Source organism: Lotus japonicus, chromosome 4 (genome assembly GCF_012489685.1).
Source record: "Lotus japonicus ecotype B-129 chromosome 4, LjGifu_v1.2".
In the NCBI taxonomy this organism is placed as follows: Eukaryota; Viridiplantae; Streptophyta; class Magnoliopsida; order Fabales; family Fabaceae; genus Lotus; species Lotus japonicus.
The window spans coordinates 64,822,622-64,836,966 of record NC_080044.1 but is presented as its reverse complement, the minus strand read 5'-3'; the positions used below and the strand labels follow the sequence as shown (position 1 = coordinate 64,836,966).

The 14,345-nt window shown below is 35.6% G+C and overlaps 2 protein-coding genes across 6 annotated transcripts; one reads left to right on the top strand and one right to left on the bottom strand.

Moving 5' to 3' along the window:
* Nucleotides 1–201: 201 nt before the first annotated feature.
* LOC130715485 (synaptotagmin-5-like) lies at nucleotides 202–8,439 on the bottom strand. 2 transcript variants are annotated; one of them, XM_057565591.1, is made up of 8 exons: nucleotides 7,670–8,431; nucleotides 7,263–7,514; nucleotides 6,889–7,002; nucleotides 6,395–6,579; nucleotides 4,982–5,132; nucleotides 1,979–2,287; nucleotides 1,596–1,709; nucleotides 202–669 (listed from the first exon to the last, which is right to left on the bottom strand). In XM_057565591.1, exons 1-8 carry the CDS (start codon nucleotides 7,826–7,828, stop codon nucleotides 544–546), a joined length of 1,410 nt encoding a protein of 469 aa, XP_057421574.1. In that variant the 5' UTR covers nucleotides 7,829–8,431; the 3' UTR covers nucleotides 202–543. The 2 variants fall into 2 exon arrangements, with proteins under 2 accessions (XP_057421574.1, XP_057421573.1); XM_057565590.1 differs by lacking the exons at nucleotides 202–669; nucleotides 1,596–1,709; nucleotides 1,979–2,287 and adding an exon at nucleotides 3,169–4,835 and having other exon boundaries at nucleotides 7,670–8,439.
* Nucleotides 8,440–10,629: 2,190 nt separating this feature from the next.
* Nucleotides 10,630–14,189, top strand: LOC130715489 (uncharacterized). 4 transcript variants are annotated; one of them, XR_009011677.1, is made up of 3 exons: nucleotides 10,630–10,937; nucleotides 12,064–13,049; nucleotides 13,626–14,183. XR_009011677.1 is itself a non-coding variant. In XM_057565596.1 (3 exons), exons 1-3 carry the CDS (start codon nucleotides 10,759–10,761, stop codon nucleotides 13,700–13,702), a joined length of 363 nt encoding a protein of 120 aa, XP_057421579.1. In that variant the 5' UTR covers nucleotides 10,630–10,758; the 3' UTR covers nucleotides 13,703–14,181. The 4 variants fall into 4 exon arrangements, 1 of the variants encoding a protein (XP_057421579.1); XM_057565596.1 differs by having other exon boundaries at nucleotides 12,943–13,049; nucleotides 13,626–14,181; XR_009011678.1 differs by lacking the exon at nucleotides 12,064–13,049 and having other exon boundaries at nucleotides 13,626–14,189.
* The last annotated feature ends 156 nt before the right edge of the window (nucleotides 14,190–14,345 follow it).

Below are 14,345 nucleotides of genomic sequence, written 5' to 3'. Positions count from 1 at the left end.
TTTCAAATTTGCAACATAGAAACAATCTGGTTTGTTTATCACTTCCAAATTTGTTCCAGATATCAACACACATCATCCACATGGAAGAAAATATTAAGAAGCTCATTGTCACAACCTTGTGTCCACACAAATGTCAGAAGAATTCACAACAAATTCATGTCCTGTCAAAGCATTATAAACTTATCATATCAGATGCACATAAGCACACACAAAAATAAATATTTACATAACTCAACATCTTTAGAAACAATCAAAAGCTGGAATTGTATCATGCTGCATCAATCAATATGGAGATCATAGACACGCAATTCAAATTTTACAATCATTGAGTGCATGACTAGATTGAAGTAATAATAATATTTCCTTTTGTACCCAAAAAAAAGATTGAAGTAATAATGACCCAGCTAACCGGATGCAAACTATTATGAAGTTTAGAAACTCTTCTACAGTTTATTCTAAAGTAATAATCAAAGAAAGGTGGCGGTACAGCTCTAGATATCCATCCACAATTACTTAGAACCTCCACTTTTTTTTTTATAAGCCTTAGAACCTCCGCTTGAGATGGAGTTCCAAAGAACCAGATTTCGCACCAACTAAATCAAAACTGTCTGTGTATTCCCCCTCCAGTATTACCTTGGTAAGCGATAATATACATCTTCCTATATAATCCTGCATACACATGCAGAGAGAACAATCAGAATTTACCAAAAATTATCAAACTTAGGAAAACTAAGTCAGAGATAGTTTATTACTTTATTTGCAGTGTGTTTAAAACAAAGTATGTTGAGTATATAATATCTAAAACGTGGAAATTAATACTAATTTTTTGAACATAAAGACAAACATCAATTTGGATATGACAAATGCTAACAAGTTCCCTAAGAACATTGATTAATCAAAACTGGAAAATGTTTCTTGAGAAGTACAACTTTTAAGCTGCTAACGTATTAAATGTTGCATTTGTCAATAAATACTAGTAGAACTCAACATATGCTACAGATATACTCCCTCCGGTTCTATTTATAAGCAACAAAAAAAAAATTCACATAGTTTAAGTAATGTAGTTAAACTAGATAAAATGCATTAAATTTGTCTTAAATTAAAATGAACTTCCAAAATTACCCTTTGTTATTAGTGTTGGAAAGTGGAAAAGAGAGAGAATAATTAATGAGACACATTTTACAAGTTAGAATTAATAAGGGCATCATTGGAAGAAATTAATTAATATAGCTCAAACTTTCATTTGGTACTTATAAAAAGGACCAAGATTTTTCTTCTCTTTCATGCTTATAAATAGGACCGGAGGGAGTACATGATAGATACACTTAGTAAATGAAAAAATAAAAGTATTTAACATCTTAAAAACATTTAATATTTTTATTTAGGAATTAGAATGATTATAAGAAGAAGTAAGAGGATTCAGAATTTATTCTGCTGACAACCAATTCCAAAAATCCAACTTAGTAGTGATTATTAACTGTTCTGATACTGTTATACCAAATTTATAGTTTAGTGCCAATTGACTTCAGGTCATCAAGACACGAAAGAAAGACAATCTAGTAACCAATTCAACATAATGCAAAATGTATTAATACCTTTCCAAAAGTGTCCTTGTCCCAAACTTCAACAATTACCATATCATGTAAACCATCCTCTACATTAAAGGGAAATGTTTCAATCCAAACAGGATTCAAGCTCTGGTTCACAACCTGAGAACAAACTTTCAGGGTCAAGTAAGTTCATAACATGTTGATAATTAATTAATAAAGCCACAAAAATGGATAGCAGCATTAGACTTATAAAACACCATATAAATATCCTCCCCCAATGACCCTAACCCACCCAAGAACAAAGAAAAACAAGATCTCTCAAGAGATAATAAAGTTCATCAACAATAACAGCAGCAGGCCCATCTCTGATTCTCAAAATGGTTATAAAGTATATGCTACTTTTGGATATTGGTACATAAAAATCTTACCTTAGTTTTGTGTCTAATTTCTTCTTTTGATTTTGCTTTCCTCAAGGTCAGAACAACAAAGGGATCAGATTTTCCCATGAAATCCAATCCAGGCAAGTCTTCAGCAGATATCACAGTAACAGAAAGGATTCCTCTAATAATAACCTCTTTTTCCCTCTCTGTAACTGCATTCTCATTTCCATTAGCCTCTATTCCATTTGCTGATCCTTCACAAACCTCTTCCAAGGATGCCATTGAGCAGTTGGGAGCAAGTGGGTTGGTAAAGCTATTCTTCATACCATAAGGACAGTACAAAAGCTCCACGTGTACCTACGAAGAAAGAACAATTATTATGGCGTGTCTGAATTCACTTACCTAATAGGGTAATATTGTATATCAAAGAAAAATTTAACAGAAAGGCAAATATATTTATCATGATAGACACAATCATGTTTTTGACAACTGTTTAAACTAGAGTCAAAAACAAGGGTGAGTCCTCTTAGGATGACTAAAAGTTCAGTAAGAAGTATATCACCAACCCCCTCAAAGCTAGAAAAACCAGAAACCCAATCTTAATATAACCCTATCTCCTAACTACGCTTAACATAACCCTAGTCTCCTAACACTGACCAATTTGTAAACCAAAAAGAGGAGTTGCCTTGTTGCAGGCGTAATGAAAATCCCTGGTGAAGATGCTGTAGCGCACGACAGAAACTTCTCGAGCAGTTGGAAACAGAATTCTGAAGCTTATAATCTTTCAAAGGAGAACCACAAAGATACTTTGGTTTAGACACTTTCTCCAAAGAAATTAAATTCCAACTATGACCATAATTATAGCAGGACCAAATAAAATTCCGAATATGAGCATCTATGGCGTTATAGCTACTCTGAGGAATCCACATGGCCTGCATAGTGTAAATCATAAGAGATGATATAATAGACTAGTCCAAGCAAACTCTTCCTACCTTGTTAAGCAAGTTCTCATATTCTAGAAGAAGGCTATTGGAGGCCTCCTCCTCTCCCAATTTTCTACTATGAAATGGGCAGAAAAATCACAAAAGATCTTGGGCCAAATGTCTATAACATCCTTATCTCTAGACTATACGACTCTGTTCATTGTTTGTAATTTTGGCCATTTCATTAATCCACTCTTAGAATTTAGACTAAGCTTAACTCTTTCAAAAGCTAGCTCAGAGGTAAGGGCTGTTGTAACCTTTACAAATACTTATTTGGTCATAACTCTAGTCAATGTAGAACTTCTCAAGCATCCAGAAATCCACCTAATCCATTTTTCACCAAAATTCAACCTCCTCAGCATATAGAACAAAAAGTCCCATTCAACAGAATCGTAGGCCTTTTCATAATCAATTTTCATGACAAAGGTTGGCTTCTTCCGTCTCTTAGCGTCATGAATTGCCTCGTTTGTTATCAGTACACCATCTAGCAAATTTCTCCCTCCAATGAAAGCGGATTGACAATCATCAATCACAGAGGAAATCACGTTCCGGATTCTATTAGCCAGCAGTTTAGAGACAATTTTATACATGCAGTTAATAAGTGAGATAGGACGAAAATCATGCAGGCCATGGGGGGAAGCAATCTTTGGAATCAGTGTAATAAAGGAAGCATTTGAGCCTCGTGGCCATACCCCAGAGTCTTGAAAGTCCACTGCCATCTTAAAAAAATCATCCTGTAAAATCTCCCAGAAGGACTTAATAAATCTGAAATTTATACCATCAGGACCCGGACTCTTGTCCCCGGCACAACTCCAAACTGCTTCCTTCAATTCAGCAGCAGAGAAATTTTCCTCTAGTAATTTTGAAGACGAAACAGACAAAGAACAGAATGGGACTCCATCCAGTTTTGGACGCCATCTTTCCATTGATTTGAACTTGCAAGCAAAGAATTCCTTAGCCTGAAATTTTACAGCACTTGGGTCGTCGACCCACACATCTTCCACCCATAGCCCAGGTAAAGCATTTACCTTTCTTCTAAAATTCACAATTGCATGAAAATAACGTGAATTTTGATCCCCTTCCCGAATCCAATTGATTCTAGATTTTTGATAAGCAAGTGAATCAATTCTCTTTGAGCACTGCCAAAATTCTGCCCCTAATTCCTGACGCTGTCTGAGTTCAACTTCCTGTAAGTCACTTTCCTCAGCCTTTTTCTCAATATCATTTAACTGGTCCACTATCTCCTTTTTCCTCCTATGCAGATTACCAAAGACTTCAAGATTCCACTATTTAAGCTTCAGTTTCAAAGTTTTTAATTTTTCTTTCAAAGCTATAATACCTCTTCCTTCAACCTGTATCTCTCTCCAAGAATCACCAACAAAAGCTTGAAACCTTGGGTCATCAAACCAGCAGTTAACAACGCGGAAGGGTTTCGGACCCCAATTTTGATTTACCCTCTTAAAAAGAAGCGGACAATGATCTGATATGTCTCTTTGCAGCACCTCTTGGACATAATCCGGCCACCTGTTTAACCAACCCGGAGAGATAAGAAATCTGTCCAATCTACTCATTTGCAAACCATTAGGACGCACCCAAGTAAATTTTCTACCCAACAGAGGAATGTCAAGTAGTTCCATCTCATCAATAAAATCATTGAACTCCACAGATTCAGACCTATGTTGTTGAGAGTTAGCACCAACTCCTCTTCTTTCTGACGAAGACCGAACAACAATGAAGTCCCCCGCGACACACCATAGGTCATAATGGATGTTGATCTTCAGTTCTACTAATCTGCTCCATAATTGTCTCTTACCAACTCTATCACAGGGCGCATAGACGTTCAGCATAGCACAATCTGCAGCATCCACACCAAAAGAACCAACAATACAAATAAAATTTGACTCAATTATGGACCTTTCTACCTGCAAATTCGAAATTTTCATTCCAAATTGGATTTAAATCAGTGTTCTGGAGAGAAAAAAATAAAATTAGTGTTATTTCTTCCACAATTGAAAACCAAAAAATGCTTGAGAAAGAAAGAAACAGTAAGGAAAAGAAACTAACTTACAATTGTCTCGCTTTCTTTCCCTGTCTCACCTGAAGCCTGCATGTGGAGTACAACAAATAGATCCGGTTTTCGGAAAGTATGCCCATTTGTTAATTCCTTTGCTTGCATAAGCTTTACTTTTAATATCCCAACAGGCTTCAACTCCAAATCACTGAATAAGAAAATACAGTACGGTTCAAAATGGCAAATCTGTTTTTAAGCAGTTAAGATAGTGAAAGTAATCTTGTGATCAACAAGCCGCTAGAATATCAAGGAAATGTCTCATAATATCATTACATTTCATAATTACCCTTAATCAGCTGGATTAGGATTAATAGTACTATAAATAAGGATTAGTATCATAGTAGTCAAAATCAGGATTATGAGCTTAATTGGAGAGGGGGAAATTAATCATAAATCACATAATCGTAAGATTAATGCGTAAGATATAGGAAATTTACTATTTATATATTTATGTGCATATAACTTTATATACATACATATAAAAATTATACTCAGAACTAAAAAGTAATAAAATACAATTCATAACTCATAAGAATGTCACTCCAAAGTCCAAACACCACCAACCTATAAAGCAACATAATAAAAGATAGAACATATGGGCTAAGAGGCTGAAACAGAGAACCAGCCCCAACACCAGTACACCACCAACATTTGACCCAGGACCACTGTGAATGACTAAGAAGCCATTTTTAAGCAGGAAGCAGCCTCAAAAAAGAATAAAAGATAGAACAGAGGAGCTACGAGGACGACCCGAAACAAAGAAAAGGAGGGAAGAAAACAAACTCAAGTCAGAAATGGTCATCACAGCCGTCGCCGTTGCAGGTAAGAAGGTTGCAGATACAAAGTCTGTGTATTATGACTCACTATTTCATAGAAAATACTTGGTATAACCATAACCAGTATCATGAAACTAGTTGCAGAATCTCGTTTATAGTTCATTGATACTCACTACATACATAATTAACAGATTTTATGCAAATTTGGATCAACACATTTTGAGTCTCTTTATACAGCTTGCTGATAGATCTTTGAAAAAATAACTAATTTCCTAAGATTAAGAAAGAATAAACATGTATTATCTTCCATTGATTTAAGCCCTAAAATAAGTAAACTGTTTATGATTTCAAAATAGAAACTAGTTTTTTTTTATCAGAATATAATATAAAACAATTCGTTTGACCTTTCCCTTACCCAAACTTTTGTGAGAATTAGTTGTTTAACATGGTATCTGAGTCACTATGACCAAATGGTCAATAGTTCGATCCCTGCTACCCTCAATTCTTCTAATAAAAAGTTGAATTTAAGTCCATGATAGATAGACATGTGCATTGTCCACGTTTCAAGCCCAAAAGGCTCTTACGTGAGTGAGCGTCTTAAAATATAATATAAAATTATTCATTTAGCCTTTACTTGCTGAAGGACGGTAGAAAGTTTGAATCACTGTGAGTTGGTTGATGCATCCACTTGAGATGCAACTTCAAATAGCTAGATTCAGCACCAAAACGTTCAGCACAAACTAGCTTAAAACGTCCTTCGTATTCCTCCTCATGTATTACCCTCTTAAGCGACAATGTGCATCTCCCCATAAAATCATCCTGCATGCATTACAGAGAGAATGAACATAAATTCAAACAACAATTTGGACATGACAATTGATAGGGACTTAAGAAAAAGGGCTGAACATGTATGGAAGGTGCATACTAGAAGGAACAAAAAGGGCAATGAGTAACCATACGTTCATAGATTCCTAACCTACATTCAGCTGTTCTGATACTGTTAATACAAAATCGGCACTCCACGTAATTTGTGTTTGAAGTTCAGTGCCAATTGAATTCAAGTCAACAAGACATGAAAAGAAGGTGATCTTGTAAACAACTAATTCAACATAATACAATATGTATCACCTTTCCAATAGTGTCGTGGTCCCAAACTTCAACAATTAGCTCATCATGTAATCCATCCTCCACTACAAAGTCAAATGCTTGATTCCAAGAAGGATTCAAGCAGTTGTTCACAACCTGAGAACAAACTTTGAGGGTCAATTAAGTTCATAACATGTTGATAATTAACAAAGACACATAATTGGAAAGAAGCAACAAATTTATAATATGCCTTATATATAAAAATCCTTCCCCACCCCAATAACAAAGAAAAAAAAAGATCTTGCATGAGATAATAAAGTTCATTAGCAATAACAGATGTAGGCTTATCATCTCTGATTCTCAAAATGGTAATAAAGTATATGCTAGTTTTGGCTCTTGGTCCATCAAAATCTTACCTTGGTTTGGCATATTGTTTCGACTTTTGATTTTGCTTTCCTCAAGGTCAGAACAACATAGGGATCAGATTTTCTCATGAAATCCAATGCAGGTAAGTTTTCAGCAGATATAACAGTAACAGTAAGATTTCCTCTAACAATAACCTCTTTTATCTTGTGTGTAGCTGCATTAGCATCTATTCCATTTGTTGAACTTTTTTCCAAGGATGTCATTGAGTCGTTGGGAGCCGATAGCAAAAGCTCTGGTTGTTCCTAAGAAGAAAGAACAATATAATAATTATGGCATGTCTGAATTCACTTATCTATTTAGCAGAAAAGCAAATATACTCCAAATGAAAATATGTTTTTGAGTTTTCTCAAGTGGATTACAAACTAAGAAATACATATAATTAAAAGTAAAATATAACCTCTTGTTCTGATTCATTGACAACTTCAAGCACAGGGGTAGACATAGAATGAGAAGATGAAGCTGTTGCGTTTTCTTTTGCCTTTCCACTGCAAAATTTACTGAGAAGACTCAGGGTTTTTCTGTTGAGATGCAAGGATTCTTTTTGATCTATAGCCATCTGAACTTGCAAATCAATGGTGATAAACCTCTCGAGCGATTTTATCAGTGGTTGAAGCTTTCTCTCGTAATATGGCCTGGTCAGATTACTCAGATACTTGAAGTGGGTTTGTGAACATTGGAGAACGAGTTGCTTACGTACCGTCTCTCATTGTACTAATTAACTGCGACTCAAGCTCCTCTTTGGGGCGACCCAACTCATTGTTTAGCTTCTGTATCTCTTGGATTTTTGGACCTAATCGTGTTAGAGTGGTTGAGAGGTGAGTTAAGGTTCCTTTGAAGTTAACGCACCTTTGTATTGCTTCCGAAACAGCCTTCAGCAGTTCACCAAACACAGCACCCAGTGCAGCTCCTGCTAGTAGTTCCGCCATTGTTTCTTTCCGACCTCCCTCCGAAATATGACGCTGAACGTGGGGGAGCTCTGCTAAATACTGGTAGAATATCCCAGAATCAACCGTGGCGGCGCCGGCATCGATACAACTTCCAACACGACTTCAGTTGTAAGTCTCCTCCGTTTGCGTGTTAATATTAGTAAGCTTGGACCACATGCAAGTGGGTGGGACGACTAATGAAAAAAAAAGGCAAGCGGGAAAATACTCGTTTACAAAATTAGCTATATGTCCTGCAAAGAAAAAACGATGAAGTATTGAATAATTACTTTAGTTTCTTGGTGGATTACAAAATCTGATTTTCTTTGATTGTGGTGCACAACTTGTGGGCATATGAGACAATTGAGAAGCAGTTAACCTTTTACTTTATGTTTTCACTAGTATTTTCGTGGGCGCACGAGATTATTCATTTTTTGTTTATTGTGTATATTTTTTTTTTTTTTCTAAATGAGTGTTTTTTTATATTTATTAAAAGAAAATTCATTATAAATAAAAAGAACAAAATTAATTTTAGACATAAGCATACATAAATTTGTATTTTTTTCAAGTGATGAATGTATTGTCTTAACTCTTTCATTTCTTCATGTGCAGCAGCGGTGGTAAAGATACTAGGAATAAGCGCACAAATAGGAACCATTTCTTTGATAAAAAATTTGAGAAGTACAACCGTGCACTTCAGTTAAATAGTCTGAAAGGTTATCCAGTTCGAGTCGTCAGGTGTGATAAGCTTGATCATCTACTTAGGTTTGCAACTTCTTTTCTTTCAAATACTTTATTTGACTTCAATTTACTAACAAGTACTGAGCTATAATGATGCATATGCTATTTAAAAGTATAAGCTTGCAGTAGTAAGATCAGAGTTGTAGTGTACTATAAATACCTTGTTAAGGAAGTACATTGTAGTATTAGATGTTAGAATATAATATAAAACCATTAAAGTAACCCTTACCTAAAAGCTTAAGCTGTTAGGTAAGGGCTATGACCGAGAGGTCTAGAGTTCGATCCTTACTCCCCTCACTTTCTAATTAAAAAAGTGGAATTTAACTAAGCACATGGTAGGTGAGTCTGTGCATTTATCCACGCTTCAAGCCCAAAAGGCTCTTGCATGAGAGAGCGTGTTAGAATATAATATAAAACCATTAAAGTGGCCCTTACCTAACAGCTTAAGTTTTTGGGATAAGTTGTTTGACAGTGTATTTGATGGTAAGTCATTTGTGAAAGAGAGAAGCAGGGGTGGGAGAACACTTCGCGCCCAGAAAGTTGTCATGAAATGTTCTGGATGCACTGTTGACATCTCTGATTATCTTTAGAACCTTCAGGTGTGTAATGGATTGGTCTTGATATCTGAGATGTTATGGTTTCCTGCTTAAAATTGTGGTTTTTAAATTTGTCTGGTTGGGTGGGTGGTTGTTTGACGGGTTGATATAGATTTGAAGGGTGCGATTGAATCACTGAAAGCCAAGGCTGAAGAAAATGGAGAGCCGCGGGGAGGAGTTAAGTGGTTCAACTGGGACCAACAAGGCTGTTGAAAATGGAGAACCATTGGTCTTAAGTGAAGATGTCGATGCTTACAAGGATGAAGATACTGGCTCAGTGAAAGAAAACTCTGTGGAGGAGTTAAATAGTTCAACTGAGAGCAAAAAGGCGCCGGATCAAGCAATGAAGCGCAATGTAAAGAGAAAGAAAAATGATTCTGGAGAACAATTGGTTGATAAGGGCGATGGTCAATGTAAGACCCCGAAATAGATATTAGATTATTTATTTAATTTCATTATATTAATTAATTGAGTGTTTAAATTCTATTATTTTAAAGTTATTTTTCTGACTTGATTTTAATTACGAATCAAGGAAATCATTTAAATGATAATTAAATTCAAAATATTTTATTTTCTATAGTTTCATTGAAAATAGAAATAATATCATTAGTCTTCTTATTTTTAATAAGCCATAACTTTTGTTTTATTCAATAAGCTCAATTCAACGCTCTGTGAGCTATCTGACAGTTGTCTTTTCCTCTCAAATGATGATAAGTACTATTTTCATTTTCTTATAATTTATACTTAGCTAGACGCATAATATGACAACGTCATATTTGTTCTAATTGTCTCACAATTATTCTTTAGCTCAGTTCTTACTAAGTTTCTTGTCCATGGATCATTTTATTTTGCTCAAAGTGATTCAAATTTATATTCCATTATTCCATAGAGGTCTCATAATTTTTGATATAATAATATATCATCCTTATATTTTTCTCTTAACTTTATAAGTTAAATAATTCAGTGTCTAAAACAATTCGTACCGATTTTAAAAATATCTTGAACAAATATCTTACCGCTTGTTCTCCCACTTGCAATTCACGTTCCTCTCCATTTTTATATTCCCTTCACTTTTTCATTTTCTGCAGCATCCTCACGTTCTCCTCAACATCACTTTCTCCTTACTAAAACCCACTTCTTCCTCTTCCTTAGTTGCAGCACCATCTTCCTCTTTTCTTCCTCTCCATGGCAGCACCTCACCATCACCAACGCCCCTCCTCCTCACCATGGCTGTTATGTCCAGCCAAGAGGCCACCACAATCACGTTCTTCTTCTTTCTCTCCTTGGCCACCACGAGTAGGCCAGCACCACAAGGAACACGTACAGCCCCATTCATCATATGGTATTGTTCAAGCTTCATCATCCAAGGAGACACCATCACCATGCCACTTTACTTCCTCATGTGGTAAAACCTTTTTCTTTGCTATCTCTGATTGATAAACTTCATTTACATGCTTCAAAATTCTTAGAACAAAGATCTGATCATCATTTCATGAAATAGGGATTTAAGCTCCTTCACCATCATCTTCTCATTTTCCTTGGTAAAAGCCTTATCTCTTGATTAGTACGTCTGTATATTTAATTTCTAAATTTATCTGGGGTTTAGATGAATCAAAATGGTTTGAGATAGTGTTATGGTGCTGAGAACATGTTGGAAATTTCAAAACCACGTTCTGTTATGAATTCCGTCACAAACATCAGTTTTTCCGTCACAAAGCTCAGTTTTCCGTCACTAACAGAACCTGCAGGGGACAATTTCCTGTTTCGGTTCTCCAACTTGAAAATTGCATAACTCTCTCATCTTTTATCCGTTTTAGGCATATGACCACTTTTTAGAAAGCCCCAAGAGTCTACTTTAACATAAAATATATTTGAAACTCCTTCTACTGCAGATTGGCTGAAGAATATATATATATATATATTTCTAATGTAGTATGTTTTACTAATCTCTTTACAAAGGTTGTTGTGGTTGAGTAGAGTTTCATGTTAATGTATTAAGTTTTCTAAAAAGTTGTTTTCTTTGAGTTAAGTGGTTTTAGGGTTTTAAGGATTTTGTTTTAAGCCTTAATTAGTTGTTTTAAGTGCTAAAACTAGCTTTGAAATAGATTTGGCGAAAAAGGAAAATTTGTGCATGGTTATGTAGGTGTGGCCGAGACTATGGTACGTGCTTTGGGTTTGGAAAATTACTTCTGAATTTTGGGTTAAACTTGAGTTTTAAAGGTCATGGGGTTTGTTTGATAAATTTATTAAAGATTGGGGGTTGAAAAAGAATACTCTTAGATGAGGACCTTTGCGTGATTATGTGTTTGTCAAGGGACTAGGGTTGAATTACTTTAAAGTTGAGGAGTTGTTTTCCTAATGGGCTTTTGAAGGACCGTTCTTTAACTCGCAAATATCTTCTCTTTGGACTTTAGTCCTTGAAACATAAAGCATATGCATTAACCTAAGTCAGTTAGAATGATTAGCTCAACATATTTTGGAACTTTAGATATGACCTAAGAGGCTAAGGTTTAGCATATGAACTTGTGAAGGGTACAAATGACGAAAGCTCTTTGCGGCAAAGCTAAAGAATAAAATGAAGCGAGCCGACACACGAAAGCAAGGATGTGATTGGATTGAAGTTGCAGTTTAGGAAGGAAATTGGCTAAGGTAAGGGTAACTTAGTTTTAGCGCGTCTTTGAGTCCTGCCTGCTTTTATCGCACTGCATGCGTTTGAGACGAAGATGTTTATATTGATTGCCATTTGATTTTGATTGTTGTACTGAACTGGGAAAATGTTTTTTGGAGGCTTCGACCGAGTGAACTTATTGAGACGTGTGTCTCCGTTTTCTGAGATGCTTCGGCCGTTTACTGGTTTCTGTCATTACTGCTTTCTAGTGGATAAGACATGGTTATTATTGATACTTGACTTGATTTTTGGATTTAGTATTGTTTATTGATTTTGGCATATAGGGCTGAAACTTAGTGGCAGTGCAGTGGTTGTCGTTCCACATGATTGTCCCGTCTTTCGAGGCGTTATTAAGTTGCATTCAGTGGTTGTCGTTCCATATGACTGTCCCGTCTTTCGAGGCGTTATTAAGTGGCATTCAGTGGTTGTCGTTCCACATGGTTGTCCCGTCTTTTGAGGCGTTATTAAGTGGCACTCGGTGGTTGTTGTTCCACATGGTTGTCCTGTCTTTTGAGGCGTTATTAAGTGGCATTCAGTGGTTGTCGTTCCACGTCTGTCCCGTCTTGCGAGACGATATTGATCGATCCATTTTGGTATAAGCATATAGTTGCATTATAGGACACTAACATCTGATTTTGTTAATACGTGATTTAATTCTAGGTTGATTGCTTATGTTTTTTATATATGATTAAATTCTATGTTGCTGATTTTGCTATATGCGTGATTGAATCATATCGTGGAGCCTGTGTGGCATACTGTGTGGGCCTTGTGCCGGTGTGTGGAGCCTGTGTGGCATATTGTGGGGCCTTCATGGCATATTAAGTGGCAGATCAATGGTTTTCGTTCCAGGTGATTGTCCCGGTTGCGAGACGCATTTGATTTGACATGTCTTGGCAGTAACACATAGTTGTACTACAGGGCATTTATATATTGGATTTGATCTGATTTGATGTATATTGTTGAAGTTGTTGATATCTGATTTGATGTTATATTTTTAAGGTTGTTGATATCTTATTTGAGGTTATGATGTTAAGTTGTTGATATCTGATTTGAGGATATGTTGTTAAGTTGTTGATATCTGCGTTGATCTATATTGTTGAGGTGGTTTATATCTGGTCTAAGTCTATGTTGCTCATTCTATTGATATCTATCTTGGATTATATTGTTAGATTATTTATTTGTGGTATCTATGCTATTAAGTTGTTGATATATGTTTTAAATCCCTAATATCGATTTCGTTGATATGTAATTCGATTTCATGATCGATAGGATGAGTTGTCATCTAATTTGAGTTAAATTGCTAGTTTATTTACCATGCTAAATAATCAAATTTGAATAACATGATTTTCTCTTTTATATGTGGTAGTTGTATGGAGTTAACCCTTTCTGTTTGCTATTTGTTGTTTGGGCGTTTAACGCTATTAGGCGATGAAAAATCTTCGATGGAGCTTGACCTTCGTACGAGTCGGAGAGGAGAACTTGAAGAATTGTGGAAGACTTGAAGAATAGAATCGGGTGTAGGGTTAGAGCCTTGGGTTAGAGAGCTAACTATTATTGGTTTAAGCTTGCATAATAATTTTAGAAATTTATATTTGGGGTTTCGGGTACTCGCCTTGTTCAAGGCTTGATGTAAATCCCTTTGTAGTTGGGAGTATGCATGACATGTTTTGGAAGTACATTTAAAAAGAAAAAAATATACTCGTGTTTATATAACCTTTTGGAAAACATTACATATTTATTTTATTAGATTGTTACCGTAACCCCTTGAAATTCGGGGCGTTACAGTCAAAAGGCTAAAAGAGGTAGAGAATCCAGAAAAGTTGAGAAAGCAGTGGATGAAGCAAATGATACTCCATCCAGTCCATTAGATCACCAGCAAGGAATTGTAAGGACTGGACCATCAGCTGGTTGGATTATGGTCAGGTGGTATGTTTAATATGTCTTTTTACTGTTTTGGCTATGTTTGGGGTATGTTTATATTGTTTAGTCTTTCCTGATAATAATCTGTATGATTTAGTATTATTGTTGGAATGGGTAAAAGGACTATTATTTTTAAGATGTACACAATTTAAAAACAAATTTACCTTTCCTAGTGAGCTGGTAATTTTACATCTCAAAATCAATGAAGCATTTAGTTCTATACAA

Excerpts from the sequence above, each read along its gene's own strand:
- LOC130715485 (XM_057565590.1), bottom strand. The coding sequence starts at position 7,828 with ATGGCTATAGATCAAAAAGAATCCTTGCATCTCAACAGAAAAACCCTG. Across the intron at positions 7,003-7,262 it reads AAACAATATGCCAAACCAAG|GTTGTGAACAACTGCTTGAA; the intron begins GTAAGATTTTGA and ends GTTTGTTCTCAG. Across the intron at positions 6,580-6,888 it reads ACCACGACACTATTGGAAAG|GATGATTTTATGGGGAGATG; the intron begins GTGATACATATT and ends TAATGCATGCAG.
- LOC130715489 (XM_057565596.1), top strand. The coding sequence starts at position 10,759 with ATGGCTGTTATGTCCAGCCAAGAGGCCACCACAATCACGTTCTTCTTC. Across the intron at positions 10,938-12,942 it reads CCACTTTACTTCCTCATGTG|CCTGTGTGGCATACTGTGTG; the intron begins GTAAAACCTTTT and ends CATATCGTGGAG. Across the intron at positions 13,050-13,625 it reads ATCAATGGTTTTCGTTCCAG|GCGATGAAAAATCTTCGATG; the intron begins GTGATTGTCCCG and ends TAACGCTATTAG.